Source organism: Paracoccidioides lutzii (assembly GCF_000150705.2).
Source record: "Paracoccidioides lutzii Pb01 unplaced genomic scaffold supercont2.4, whole genome shotgun sequence".
NCBI classification, from domain to species: domain Eukaryota; kingdom Fungi; phylum Ascomycota; class Eurotiomycetes; order Onygenales; family Ajellomycetaceae; genus Paracoccidioides; species Paracoccidioides lutzii.
Window position 1 is genome coordinate 506,753 of NW_015440950.1, and position 12,387 is coordinate 519,139.

Here is a 12,387-nt window from a genome sequence, read left to right on the forward strand (position 1 = left end):
AAATAACAGAAACTTTTTCAATTGGTCCAAATTTGACATCAAAGTTTCGGATACGATTGCATATTCAGATCTGCTCAGCCCTTATCATTTATAAAACCTACCATCTACTGGACAACTGATACCCTTTGTGCATGTCAAAACCTTGTCAGTGAGAAGATATCTTCTCCTCTTGCTCTACAGGTCTGAGGCAAAGCTCATATTGGAACCGAACAGAAAGGGAAAACTGAAATTGATCGTGATACATTTATGATTTGAGTTTCCAAAATATGCTTCATGTCAGCGTTGCCAATTCCATTCTCTCTATCTGTTGTTTCCCGTGGCTCCTGACGTGAATCTTCGCACCTCCTAATCTATTCTTGGAAATAATGTCACAAATTCTTTTCTTTTCTTGTTGTTTTTGGATGGGGGGCCTTCTGGCGGTATTCGGCATCCCAAGTCGCACGTGAGAATACATGTAATTCAATGATGTAAAATTGCAGACTTGCAATTTCAGTAAATAGATGGGCCTCTTTTGTTGAAGAGGATATACGGCAAACTGAAGTCGGACCTGAAGAAGCCCTTGACTCGAGTTTCTCGTTGTTTCAATATGGGCGTGGTTCTGTTTTTTTTTATAAAATCGCCCACTATGGGCGATGGGTGACAATGGCAATGGCGATGAGGAAGATGATATTGTGCTTCGTCAAATATCAGCGTAGAACCGTAAGGTGCCTTTGTCGCGAAAGGGGCGTTTGACAGAATCCACATTGTGCCCATCATCCACCACCCATTGCTCTGGATAAGGGGTGAGTGATAAAGGGGAGAATGAAGAGGCCATTGCTCAAACCTCACCCTCCTCACTACCACCATCATCAGGTTCAGCACTATTGTTTCCGATCACCTGTGACACAGTGGTCTTCGTCGTGGTATCCTCATTCACTGCCTCACCTTTCTCTTGTTGATCCTGTCCTGATTCCTTACGTGTGTCAGCCGACGGGGCTAAAGGAGGCGGCAGTACGGTTGCTGGTGGTGCTCCGGAGAAAGATGGCGCGGATAGAGATGCAGAGATGGCTACGGAACCTGATGCCTCTGACGACTGCCTTCTGGAACAGTTAAAGTCGCGGTCATAATCGCGCCCTTTGTCTTTCTCCTTTTCTCTATCCTTGTCAATCCCTCTCTCCCTATATCTATCCCTCTCCCGACTCCTATCGATATCACTGTCCAGATATCTATCTCTGTCTTTTTCTCTGTTTCCATCCCTATCTCTTGATGGTGGATGGTAGTGATAGCTCCCTCTAGGTTCGTGAGACCGGTCATTGTCCCGTGGCAAACCTTGCTGGATGATGGCATCAATGCGTTGCTGTAATTCATCAACGCTAGAAGAATTAGATGGCGGAGGAGGAGGTGGTGGATGGAACATTGATGGCCCCGATGACAGCGGCGGGCCTCTTGGGGGTGGTGGTGGATTGTTCGCATAACTTGCACGACGAGGGGGTGGGGAATGTTGGTGAGGAAGAGGGGGTACAGTAACGGGTGGAGGTGGCGGAAGTGGGTGTTCTTGTCGTGCTACGTTGGCAGGAATTCGAGCTGCCTGGGGGATTCTACTTTTGGGAGGAGAGACATTCCTGGGATGTCCATTAATCTCTGAAGGTATCTGGCTGGAGGGATCATTGGTGGCAGTTCGCATATTCAGGTTTGGAGCAGCCTGAACGAATGAAGTTTGTGATGATAGAGGAGGTTGTGTCTGGCTGAAAGGAGCTGTATCGGCATCAACTTCACTCCCTTCACGACGTTGGCGCTTCGGAGAAGGTTGAGGATCCTGTGTCCCCGACGTTGTTCCGTTTGCAGGAAGGCTGATTGGATATTGGCTAAATGAGTCAGAATGGTTATCCCTTTCCCGTTTGCGCCCGTTAATCTCACCAGGAGACATGCTGTTGGCGCTAATATCCATGCTGCTCTCACTTTTTGGTTGATGGGATGTTCTTGTCTGGTCGGTCGCTCCATCGTCCCCAGTCGAGAGGTGAGCATACTGCTGTCCAGGCACCGGAACGGAAACAAACTCGTAAATATCTGCCATACGGTTGCATGCCCTTCTCATCTCATTGAGATCAACGTCCAATTGCTCCCACCAAGGTCTATTAAGGGCGTCGTCTTCAAATGTAACTTCGCAGTGTCTTGCTGCCGCGTAGAGCGCTGCTGCAGCGATTGTACGCGCAGGAAATTGGACGCATAGTACGGTATACGTAGAATCATTCAAGAAAGCCCATGCGGAATTCCTTAGCCTCTTGTTCCCTTGCACCTTGAAATAGCAAATGAAGTCGTAGAGGAGACGATAAGGTTGCTCAAGTTGGAGATCAAAGCACAACGCCTCAAGCAGCAGATCTTCATTGTGTAAAATAGTATCGCGCCATCTCCAAAATTCCTTCGACTGTTCATCCACGACCATACTTGGTTTCTTCTGCGCGACGCGGCAACAAGCTACGATCAGTTCTTTCATCTTGCGGCAGTTCTCTTCGACTTTGGTCGCGAGGAATAGAGAGGTAGCAGCGACGGAGTAGGGATGCATTCCTGGGCGCTGAGGAAGATCTTTCATGCTATATCGCATGAAGAAGCGGTGGAGATAGACGCTCGCGGTGCAGAGTGTGAGCTGCGGAAGTTTCAAAAGGATCCCGACCTGGGTGATGAAATTGACCCCTTTACTCCGGCTTGTGTGTTCAGCTTCCATAGTCATCCCGTCGAGAATGGAGGGTGTTCGGTGAAGTTCTGAATCCGTGAATATCCACTGCGACTGAGTCGCGACAAGGATCGGGTTGGAAGGCGAGGGGACTGGCGGAAGGGACATGCGCTTCGAAGTCGACGTGGCCGACATGTTTGATAACCGAAGAAACAGAGCTCAAAAGAAATGGGAACAGTACAAGAAGTTGTGATATACCTAGCAATCGATATTGCGCAACTTCGCAAGGTAAGACAGCTAGCTCACTGACCAACTGCAGGTGTTGTCTAAGGGTTACAATAAGGGTTAAATGGTCTGATGTCATTTCACGCTCACTCAACACACAAGTCCCCTGAAGAGGACATGAGCCGGAGAGGTCATGAGGGATAATTGCAGAACGTAAAAGTTCTCGGCCGGGTGTCGTAGTTGTGAATTCAAGGAGATATGGAGCTTTGCGAGAGTGTTTGGCGTTATAAGTTGGTGTCGAGACGCGGAAGATGAAGGTGAAAGTTAAGGAATTGGATGAAGGATAATTACGGTCCGGATCAACGTTGCTCCGCTGCAAGTGGGTGAAATTGAATGTATTATTTTCAAATGAATCAGAATTAAATATCGTTTCTATTCTTTTATTAAATCGTTAAATTGTAATTATTTTGTTTGCCGTATCATACAAATAAATAGAAGGAAGGAGAATGTGGTATAATTAACCCTAGTCAGATTAAATGAATGCCCTGCCTCCATTGGCCCCATATAAAGAAGAAAGATAACAGCAAGGTAACGTCAATTCTAGCTCAGGAGAGCTTGACGATTCTTATAAGCATGTGCCACTCATATCGTATACTTACTCTTCTTCACTTACTTCGCTTTCATCCTCGCTAACAATGTGGTGTTGCATCTGCTGTTGCAGCAGCAGCTGCTGAGCCCTCTCCTGTTCTTCTTCTCTTGCACTCTCTTCAAAAGCAGCTTCCATCTCAGCAGCCAAATCATCATCATCAATAACGTCATCCTGCCTGGTTTCTCCTCTTTCTCTTTCTCTTTCTTGTTCTTCCTCTTCGTCTTCCTCTTTTTCGTCCTCTTCATGTCCGTGGTACGAGGCGCCAGCTGGAGACGGCAATCTCAAGTCTTCTATCTCCCCCTCATCATCACTATCGTAGTCTGCCTCATTGGCAGAGGTATTGTTCGACGAGAAATGACGAGGATTTATTTTGAAGGCCGGTCGTGCGGGGGGTGGAGAACCCATATCAATAATCAGGTCGCCGTCAACAATTATATTCGCTCCGGGTGATGCAGCAGGCTGTGATGCCGTATTGTCGACCACATTTTGTGTAGTAGTTTCTTCTTCTTCTTCGTCTGACGCTCCATCTGACGCTCCATCTGACGCTCCATCTGACGCTGAATCAAGGACCAAGCCCACTTCCTCAACAAGAGGAGCGGATTGAGGTTTGGGTATAGTCGGTATTTTGGGATTAGTTATTGACTTCGGTAGGCGTTTCAGCGGTCGGAGAGGGTTTGTCTGAGGTTTGGCTTTTGCAGCAGGCTTCGGCCTGGGTTTCCCGCTGGACAATGGTGGTGGTTGTGGTGGTGCCAATCGAGAAGCTGGTTGACTCGCGGTAACTTGATGTGGATCAGGTGTAATGGATTCAGGTATATCGTCGTCGGCTTTAGATTTTGGAAGAAAGTGTCGAAAATCATACGGATTGCTGTCATCCGGAGCACCTTCCGAATCATCTTCACCCGGTTTTTCCAGTAGTAGATCATCGCCGGATACGTGATCCTCTCCAGAGAGAACATTAAGCTGCGGGTATTGCTCTGTAACTTGTTGGGTAGATTTCCCAGGGGCAGATCGAAGGTTGAAATTCAGCCTGGTCATGACAGGTTCAAGAATGAACGCTTTTCGCTTTGGGTCAAACACCAAGACCAAATTGCCAGTCTCTGACACGGATACTGGGGAAGTAGGATCAACGCTGCCTTGGTATGTGTGCACAATGTTCTGGTCTGCATTGGGGCCTTTGTCCTGCAGTGTGAGCTTGTAAAGATGGCGGGAAGACTTCGATGCAGTTATTGTTGCACGCTGCTGTCGAGAAGCTGACTTGCTCTTATGGTTGTATGTGACACTGATAAATCCATTGCTACTAGCTTCTTCCCTTCGAGCCAACTTGTCTCCCAAGAGAATGGGATATTCTGCTTGCTTCGTGGGGTCAATCAAGCCACCATTTGGTAGAGGCGTAGCGGACGAGGCTAAAGTAGCCATTGGTAGATGTTAACGACTGAATAGCCAAGAAAATGTACGCGACAAGTTAACATGTACGAGGCTGAAGGGTGGAATCCTATATAGAAATGGGGTCTGTCAGAGGCGTTGGAAGGTCTACGAGTATGCCAGCTGAAGTGGATAGTTGGTGGAGGGGCTCATGAACCTCCAGGAGATTCCAAGGTTGGAAGATAGCAGATGCAATGGTGCGAGAGGAGAACAGCTGAGAACCCGGGCAAATTGACATCCAAGTAAACGAGAATATCGGTGTTTCACAACAACGAAGAGTTATAGAGGGATAGATAGAGATGAGATAAAGGTAAAGAGAGAAAGTAAAATACTTCCAGGGTGAGATAAAGAGAAAATTGAATGAAACAATAGCAAGTCCCTCGTCTTCTTTCGTCTGGAGCAACAACAAGCGGATGACAAAGCACCCACGCTAGGCCGTTAAGGGCAGCTCTGTTCCTGCTTTGGTTAGCCGTATCTGGTTAGCGGGCTTCTGCAGCTTGGAGCCTCCATACATTAGTTACGTAATAAACTATGTAGTTACGGATTGAGATATTTGAAGATAATAGAGGGAGAGTGTGGATTAAAAGGGTAGAGTACAGTTGGGGGCTATTGATGATGTTTGGTTAGCTCTATGTACTTCCATGATTTGCTGTTGTGATTGCTCTGTGCATCTGATATTATCTAGCTACGTCGAGGGCAATGTAACCAACAAGATAGCGGGGGAATACAGCTTCGTCTAAGGCGCAGCATCTCTCACGAGATTCTCCATAAATTTAATACTGGGAAACTCGAAATGCACTTTGTGTAGTGGATCAGATTAAGGAGATATTGTCTTCAGTCCGTTGTCTGTTCCACCCGCTGTCAACCGATCCAGGCGTTCTGCTAATACACGGTGCTTCCTCATAACACCTTCCCACTCAGGGACAACGTTGCCCTTTGCAACATCGTCTTCTTCCTCTTCGTCCTCCTCTTCACCCAGGAGTGATAAGAACATGCTGAAATTCCCCCCCAATCGACCCAAACTACCGGCGCAATACAGAACCTGTGAAAGCAAACATTCTCGCGAGCTTTTGTCTTTGACATTTGGTAGATAGGCTTTCAGTGTTTCGGTCAGCAGTTGCGCAATATGCATGGGGAAGGTTGCCAATGCAGGGGGTAGACGAGGAAGGGGATCATCCTGAGTTTTCTGCGTTTTCGGTGTCGGATTCGTCTGTAGGCTCAGGGAGCGTAGATCCAAACCGGGCACACTCGCAGAAGCCAGGTCAGATTCAGGTGGCGTAGGTGTGAATATATTCTTGTACATAGCAACTATTGCAAAACTTTGCTCTCGGTAGATTTCAATGTATCTTTTCAAAAACCGCTCGGTTTGCTGGCCTTCAGACCAGGCATTGTAGTTTGTAGATTCGGCTGTTTGCTTTGTATTGTTTTGCAGCCTCCTCTGTGTTTCTTGGTCTGCAAGCTCTCTCAGGGGTTCAAGGGCTTCAAGCATCGATATTAGATTTGCTAGACGACAAACCAGAAACAATGCGCCAAAGGCTCCCTCACTGTTCATGGAAGGGGTTCCTCCTTTACTGGGACACTCTAGCTCCGGAGCGACACGGCGAAGCCAACCCACAGTTCTTATTGCTGCAGCAAGCCTTATGTTCTGAACTCGAAGTCCAGCTATAAGGTTACTCGTCATCTCCTTCATCGCCTCTTCCGCTTGCCGAGCAATGTCCTTAACCAATGACGAATCGGGATAAAGAGTCTGTAGTCGCTTTATGTGCGCAAAGAGATCCAGAGCAGAGGAGTAATTCATGCTAGGCCCTCCAGGGGCCCTAGCATTAACGGACGAGGAAGACACAGCCGTAGAAAGCAGAGTAGGCAACTCCAAGATATCAGAGAGTCGGTCCACATTCCTCAGCAATAGCATCGCCTTCTTCCTTCCATGTAACATCGGGTTCTCTACATTCTTATTGTAGACGGAGGAGAAACGAACGACCTCATCATCCAATTGTGGAATCTCATCTTGGAGCCGTCGTGCCTCAGCAGCTAACCGCGGTATCGAAAAACGAAGAGAGGAGAGGTTATCAGCCGCCGTGATAAGGGACTGATGAGAGCGATTGGAGAGGGCTTGGAGCGAAACGAGGACGGAGTGAGAAGTCTGGGATAGAGACTGGGGTTCCGTCGATGTTAATGCGGATAGCGATAGTGTTGACAGGAATTTAAGGTACTGTGACGACACTGTGTCTGGGGTTGGGGTTGGCGGCCATGAGGATACGTCAGCGGAATCAATGTAAGGCGCCAGGAGTTCGAATAATGGGTCTGCCATGATTGGGGCGTTTGCCTCAAATCCCGGCTTTCATGGCTATTTTATTAACAGAATGGGCAGCTCGGGCAGAGCAGATAACAATTTTTGAAACAGGGAATCCGCGTGCCCTTGTGTCCTTGGGCAGAATTGTCGCGGGGGGTAAAGAAGATGCAGCAGGTAAGATTAAATAAAGAGGTGATGTTGGGGCGGTTAGGATCCCGCAATTTCGATTGGCTCAAATCTTGATCTTGGGCGGTTGCATAAAGTAACTTCCAGGTTAACTTGGTTTATGACAACTTAAGTTCATTATATACTAAATATTTGGCTCCCTGCCAGAGAGATCAGCACATTGCTTATTTACCACGGCGGCAATCCCCAACAGAATAAGAATCAGACACAACCATTTCTTAAACAAAAAGGGAAGAAAAAGGAAAATAGTGATAACAGACAAGGAATTTCAAAATTCCAATATTTGTTCAATATTCTAGCTAAAATCGACTTTAGTGCTACAGAAATGGGAAAACCTCGTGTGAGTTCTCCGTATCATACTGATTTAGCCTCCGCATTCTGTCTGGACTACGACTACGAACAAGAAAGTTGTACTAACTACGGAGAATATGAACGAAGATGATAATTCTCATCCGTCATGCCCAGTCAGAAGGAAACAAAAACCGTGAAATCCACCAGTCGATTCCCGATCACAGGGTGAAACTTACGCCAGAGGGACAGAAACAAGCTCTCGAGGCAGGGCGGCGGTTACGGACCCTTCTGCGCCCAGATGATACACTCCACTTCTTTACATCCCCCTACCGCCGTACCCGCGAGACAACTGAGGGCATCCTCACGTCTCTGACTTCGAATGATCCGTCGCCGTCACCCTTCCCAAGAGACTCCATAAAGGTGTACGAAGAGCCTCGTTTGCGCGAACAAGACTTTGGCAACTTCCAGCCATGCTCTGCAGAAATGGAACGCATGTGGCAAGAGCGTGCTGATTACGGACATTTCTTCTACCGTATCCCTAATGGAGAGTCTGCGGCCGATGCTTACGACAGAGTTAGCGGTTTCAATGAATCCCTCTGGAGACTGTTTGGAGAAGATGACTTCGCTAGCGTGTGCGTTCTTGTCACTCATGGATTGATGACGCGGATATTTTTAATGAAATGGTACCATTTCAGCGTTGAATACTTCGAGGACCTTCGAAATGTGAATCACTGCGAATTCGTGATCATGAAGAAGAACGAGGATGATGGGAAGTACACCCTTCAAAATAATCTGCGCACTTGGTCCGAATTAAAACTAGAAAGGGAGCGGGAGCGGGAGAGGGAGCGTGCATCAATAGCTGGTGTAAGCATTGAAACTGATACTACCCCCGGTACTGAGTTCATCATCCCAATCAGAAGGAAGTGGGGTGGTTGCCCTAACGGATGTAATCATTCATCGGCGAAGCACTGGAGGAGAAGACCTCAGCGGCAGTATACAAAGGGGATACTGGAGGGTGAGGCAACAGCCGATAAAGTAAAAAAGGAGACTCAAACTGACACGGCCAATGCCAAAAGCTCATCTAACGTGGATAGATCCGTTGACAAGGCACTCGAGGGACGGCAAGACTATTCCTCTCCCAGTTTGACATCTTCATCCTCACCAAATGCAACCCCATCTCACATTTCTTTGGATTACATTTCGGATTCGAAGTCCCAACAACAGTCACGCTCAGAGGATGAACAAAACACAGTCCAAAAGCCCTCTTCCACATCCCTTCAACATAGACATGACCCGCACAGCCGTAGCCTAGGAGGTCTTCCGCACCAAGGCGGACGGGACGGCGGTGGCTCCCATAGCGGTGCACCAAGTCGTGCCACATCAGACAGCGATGAAACCGGTAACCTCGCTGATGACGATGAGAACTATAAACGTGCCGCTCCTAGAAGGCAGAGTCATGGCCAACACCCGCATCAGCGCCAAAAGAGTAAACAGAGGCAGGGCCATGGGATTGCGAATTCTCTGGGCGATCGAGACGATGAAGATGACGACCATGTTGCTGGTAAACAGGGTCTATTGGTTGACGAGAGCAATATCGAAAACGATCATAGCATGTCGAAGGATTCTATGAACGATACCTTGGGCGAGGAAGAAGATGCCGTCTTTGAGGAAGTGATTAAAGAAGATCAGAGCATTAGAGGGAGCATATACTAGCTCACTGATTCTGAAATATTAGGTTTACTTTATTGGATTTCTCTCGTTGGGTACTTTCCCCCTCCTTGCAAGCTACATATGCTTCTGATGTATTCCAAATATTTAGCTCGGCGGATTTTATTTTAATGTACACCATCGACGATTTTAAGGCTTTTTCCAACAACCTCTCCTCCTTACCATTCATTTACTGCTTTTATATCAAACAGCAAGGGTTGGCACCCGTTTTGAAGTTATACACCAAGAGTACACGACAAATAACACACCGGAAAAGTGCTCAAACGAAACGAGATACGACATAAGAGCCCCACCATTCAGCAATCGCACTAACTACGTCTATTTTTTTCGTTATGCCAGAGATGCTCGAGGAAGGAGAAAGGAGGGAGTATGAATGTAATGATCTGAACGACAACGACGACACCATAAAGATTTTCGGCAGGCAGAATTGGTCAACTATGTCGATAGGAGATAGAATAAAACATGGCATTTTTTTTTGTCCTGATTGACAACTGTGTTGTTATTCCACGTCACTGTCATGGACATCATCATGTGCATATTCATAATGTTACCCGGCCAATAAGTAAAAGCATATCTGTCACACCAAGTGACATGTCCTCTCTCCTCTTTAGAAACTAAGCCGAGAAAATAATATTGCATAACTATTCAATTCAGTCAGACTGTTTCTCCAGGGCTCATGACAATGATCTATGTCAGACTTCAGCCCAATCACGCGCGATTTATTCTCCCCCTGGGAAACCCGCTTTTGGTGGGCACCAAGGCTTCGAATTACGGACTATCAACGCCTCGCACACAGTAGCAGTTAGCACCCCAGGATATAGCTGCCAATACAACCGCTCAGACGTCCTACAACTATGTAGCTTCACGTGCATGAGCTTCAAGGTTGAGATTTCTGCCGTCTGCCGGGTACAACAAAAAAGGGCCAACTGAATAAGTGTCGAGTTTGCAGAAAAGGGATATGATTACGCGGTGCAGTACAGCAATGGCTAGCAAGTGCAGCATACATTCAACACTATAAGACCAGGGCACAAGGAAGAGGTACACAAAGAACATTTTCATTTCACCAGTGTTCTCTTGATGTTGTAATCTTCTAAACACTTTATTACTTCTCCGGTTTTTCTATAAGTTTTTTTTTTTTTTTTTTTTTTTTTTTTTTTTTTTTTTTTTTTTTTTGGGAAAGGGAGGGGTGCGGGGGCGGGGGCGGGGGCGAGATAATAATTTTCTCCATATTTTTGCCTCCATAAAAAGTAAGGCCTCGCCAAATGTAAACATGAGAACAGGGCTGTGATGTATGGCTAATTTCAAACCAAGGGAACAAGTTCATTAAGAGAAAAAAATGGTAAAAAAACAAAACTCAGGGAAAACATTAAAGTAAAGAAGCAGGGAACATAATTGTGCAGAGTGCACCAAGACAGCAAATAAAAGTATATATAAAGAAAAGAAAGAACAAAAAAACAATACATGAATGAGAGAGGGTATCTTTTCCTCCAATATCTTCCTTTTTCAAACAAAATAGGACAGGACTCGCAATCAGGGGAAAAGGAACATATGTTCAGAAAACAAATAAGTGGTTGAAGTGAGGGGTGAAAAAGGGAGAAGAACCAATCAAAGAAACCGTCGATGAACCAAGTAAGAAAATACGTGAAAGAGGTCACAACTTATTACAGGTGCTTGAAATACAAGTTTTAGAGGCAAAAGAAAGGGAAACAGAAGAGCAAGGTGGAGAGATATTAGAAGGAAAAAAAAAGAAGTAAGAAGACTGAAGAGATGAATCAACCTCGGATGAGAAAACGAAACCGGAGATATTCTCAAAAGACTCGACACCAACGCCAGCCACACAAATTATGAAAGGCCCTGTCCAATCCTTTGCGAATCATTTGAAATTTTAATTGGGGCATGACTGATCATCGAACACACTCCAAGAGCCAAATACACGTAAAATGTGGTATTTGATGTTGATCGTTTGGGGCAAATCGCAAGAATAAAAGTGTTCAGTAAATGAGAATATAAGCCGTGAAACAGAACCCATCTTGCGCGAGAAAGTGAAGAATGAATAAAAGAGACAAATGCTCAACAGGGACACAACACCTCATAGAAACAGAAAATAGGGCAAGAAAAGAGTAAACTCCGGTTCGAAAAAAGTGAAAACAGTCAAAAAAGAATGAACATGAAAAAATAAAAGTTTGTACAAATCTCAGTGAAACATAGGGGGAAAAGAATTAAATGGAAGCAAAAAGATCTATCGCGAAAAAAGATAAAAGTAGAATGAAAAACAGATATAAAATCAAAGAGGGGTAGGAAAGGAAACAAAAGTCGCCAAATTATTTTGCCCTAGAATGGCTAATATGGACATATCAAGGGGGAAAAATCATTAAGAGAATACAAAGAAATGGATAAAAATAACACAGAAAAAAAATCGTAAAATCATCTGCAAAGCACAAAATTTAAGGAAAAGTGAAAAAGACGTAAGGTCGCTGTGGTCCAAATGGGAACCTAAAAACGCGATTTTGGGGTAGTAGCCTCGATTGAAAAAATGATTCGTTTTGAGAATATTAAAGAAAAAATGCCGGAGAACCGAAGAAACGGCAGATGGGATATAGTAGATCAAATAGATCTCGCTTTAGATACTCGCTTGCTCACTTGCTTTATTCCACCGTTGCTCCCGATATTATTTGAAAAAATGGAAAAAAGGAATTATTTTCTGTTCCGGAGTTGACTGGGAGAAAAATGAAGGAAAACACTTGAATGTTTTTTGGGGATTAACGAGTGCGTGATGGAAAGAACTCCGCAATTATGATTGTTGAACCATTAAAAAATATCCGAAGATGCCAAGAATATTCGCAGACACCAGGTCGATCGAAACGCTGGTAGGTGGTCGTGGGAAACGAGATGAGAAAGGAAATTTCGAACACCTAGGTAGAGCGGCGGATGGACACGAATTGG

At 45.6% G+C, this 12,387-nt stretch overlaps 3 protein-coding genes across 3 annotated transcripts; 1 reads left to right on the forward strand and 2 right to left on the reverse strand.

The window, feature by feature from the left end:
* Positions 1–679: 679 nt before the first annotated feature.
* Positions 680–4,940, reverse strand: PAAG_11395 (hypothetical protein; the record flags this gene model as incomplete). The annotated part of the gene is made up of 4 exons (XM_015847053.1): positions 680–771; positions 829–2,868; positions 2,909–3,248; positions 3,549–4,940. 4 exons carry the CDS (start codon positions 4,938–4,940, stop codon positions 680–682), a joined length of 3,864 nt encoding a protein of 1,287 aa, XP_015703315.1.
* Positions 4,941–5,763: 823 nt separating this feature from the next.
* Positions 5,764–7,257, reverse strand: PAAG_11396 (hypothetical protein; the record flags this gene model as incomplete). Its single annotated transcript, XM_015847054.1, has 1 exon — positions 5,764–7,257. The coding sequence occupies one exon, from the start codon at positions 7,255–7,257 to the stop codon at positions 5,764–5,766; it is 1,494 nt and encodes a 497-aa protein (XP_015703316.1).
* Positions 7,258–7,863: 606 nt separating this feature from the next.
* On the forward strand, positions 7,864–9,429 carry PAAG_01917 (phosphoglycerate mutase family domain-containing protein; the record flags this gene model as incomplete). The annotated part of the gene is made up of 1 exon (XM_002795983.2): positions 7,864–9,429. One exon carries the CDS (start codon positions 7,864–7,866, stop codon positions 9,427–9,429), a length of 1,566 nt encoding a protein of 521 aa, XP_002796029.2.
* Between the last annotated feature and the right edge of the window lie 2,958 nt (positions 9,430–12,387).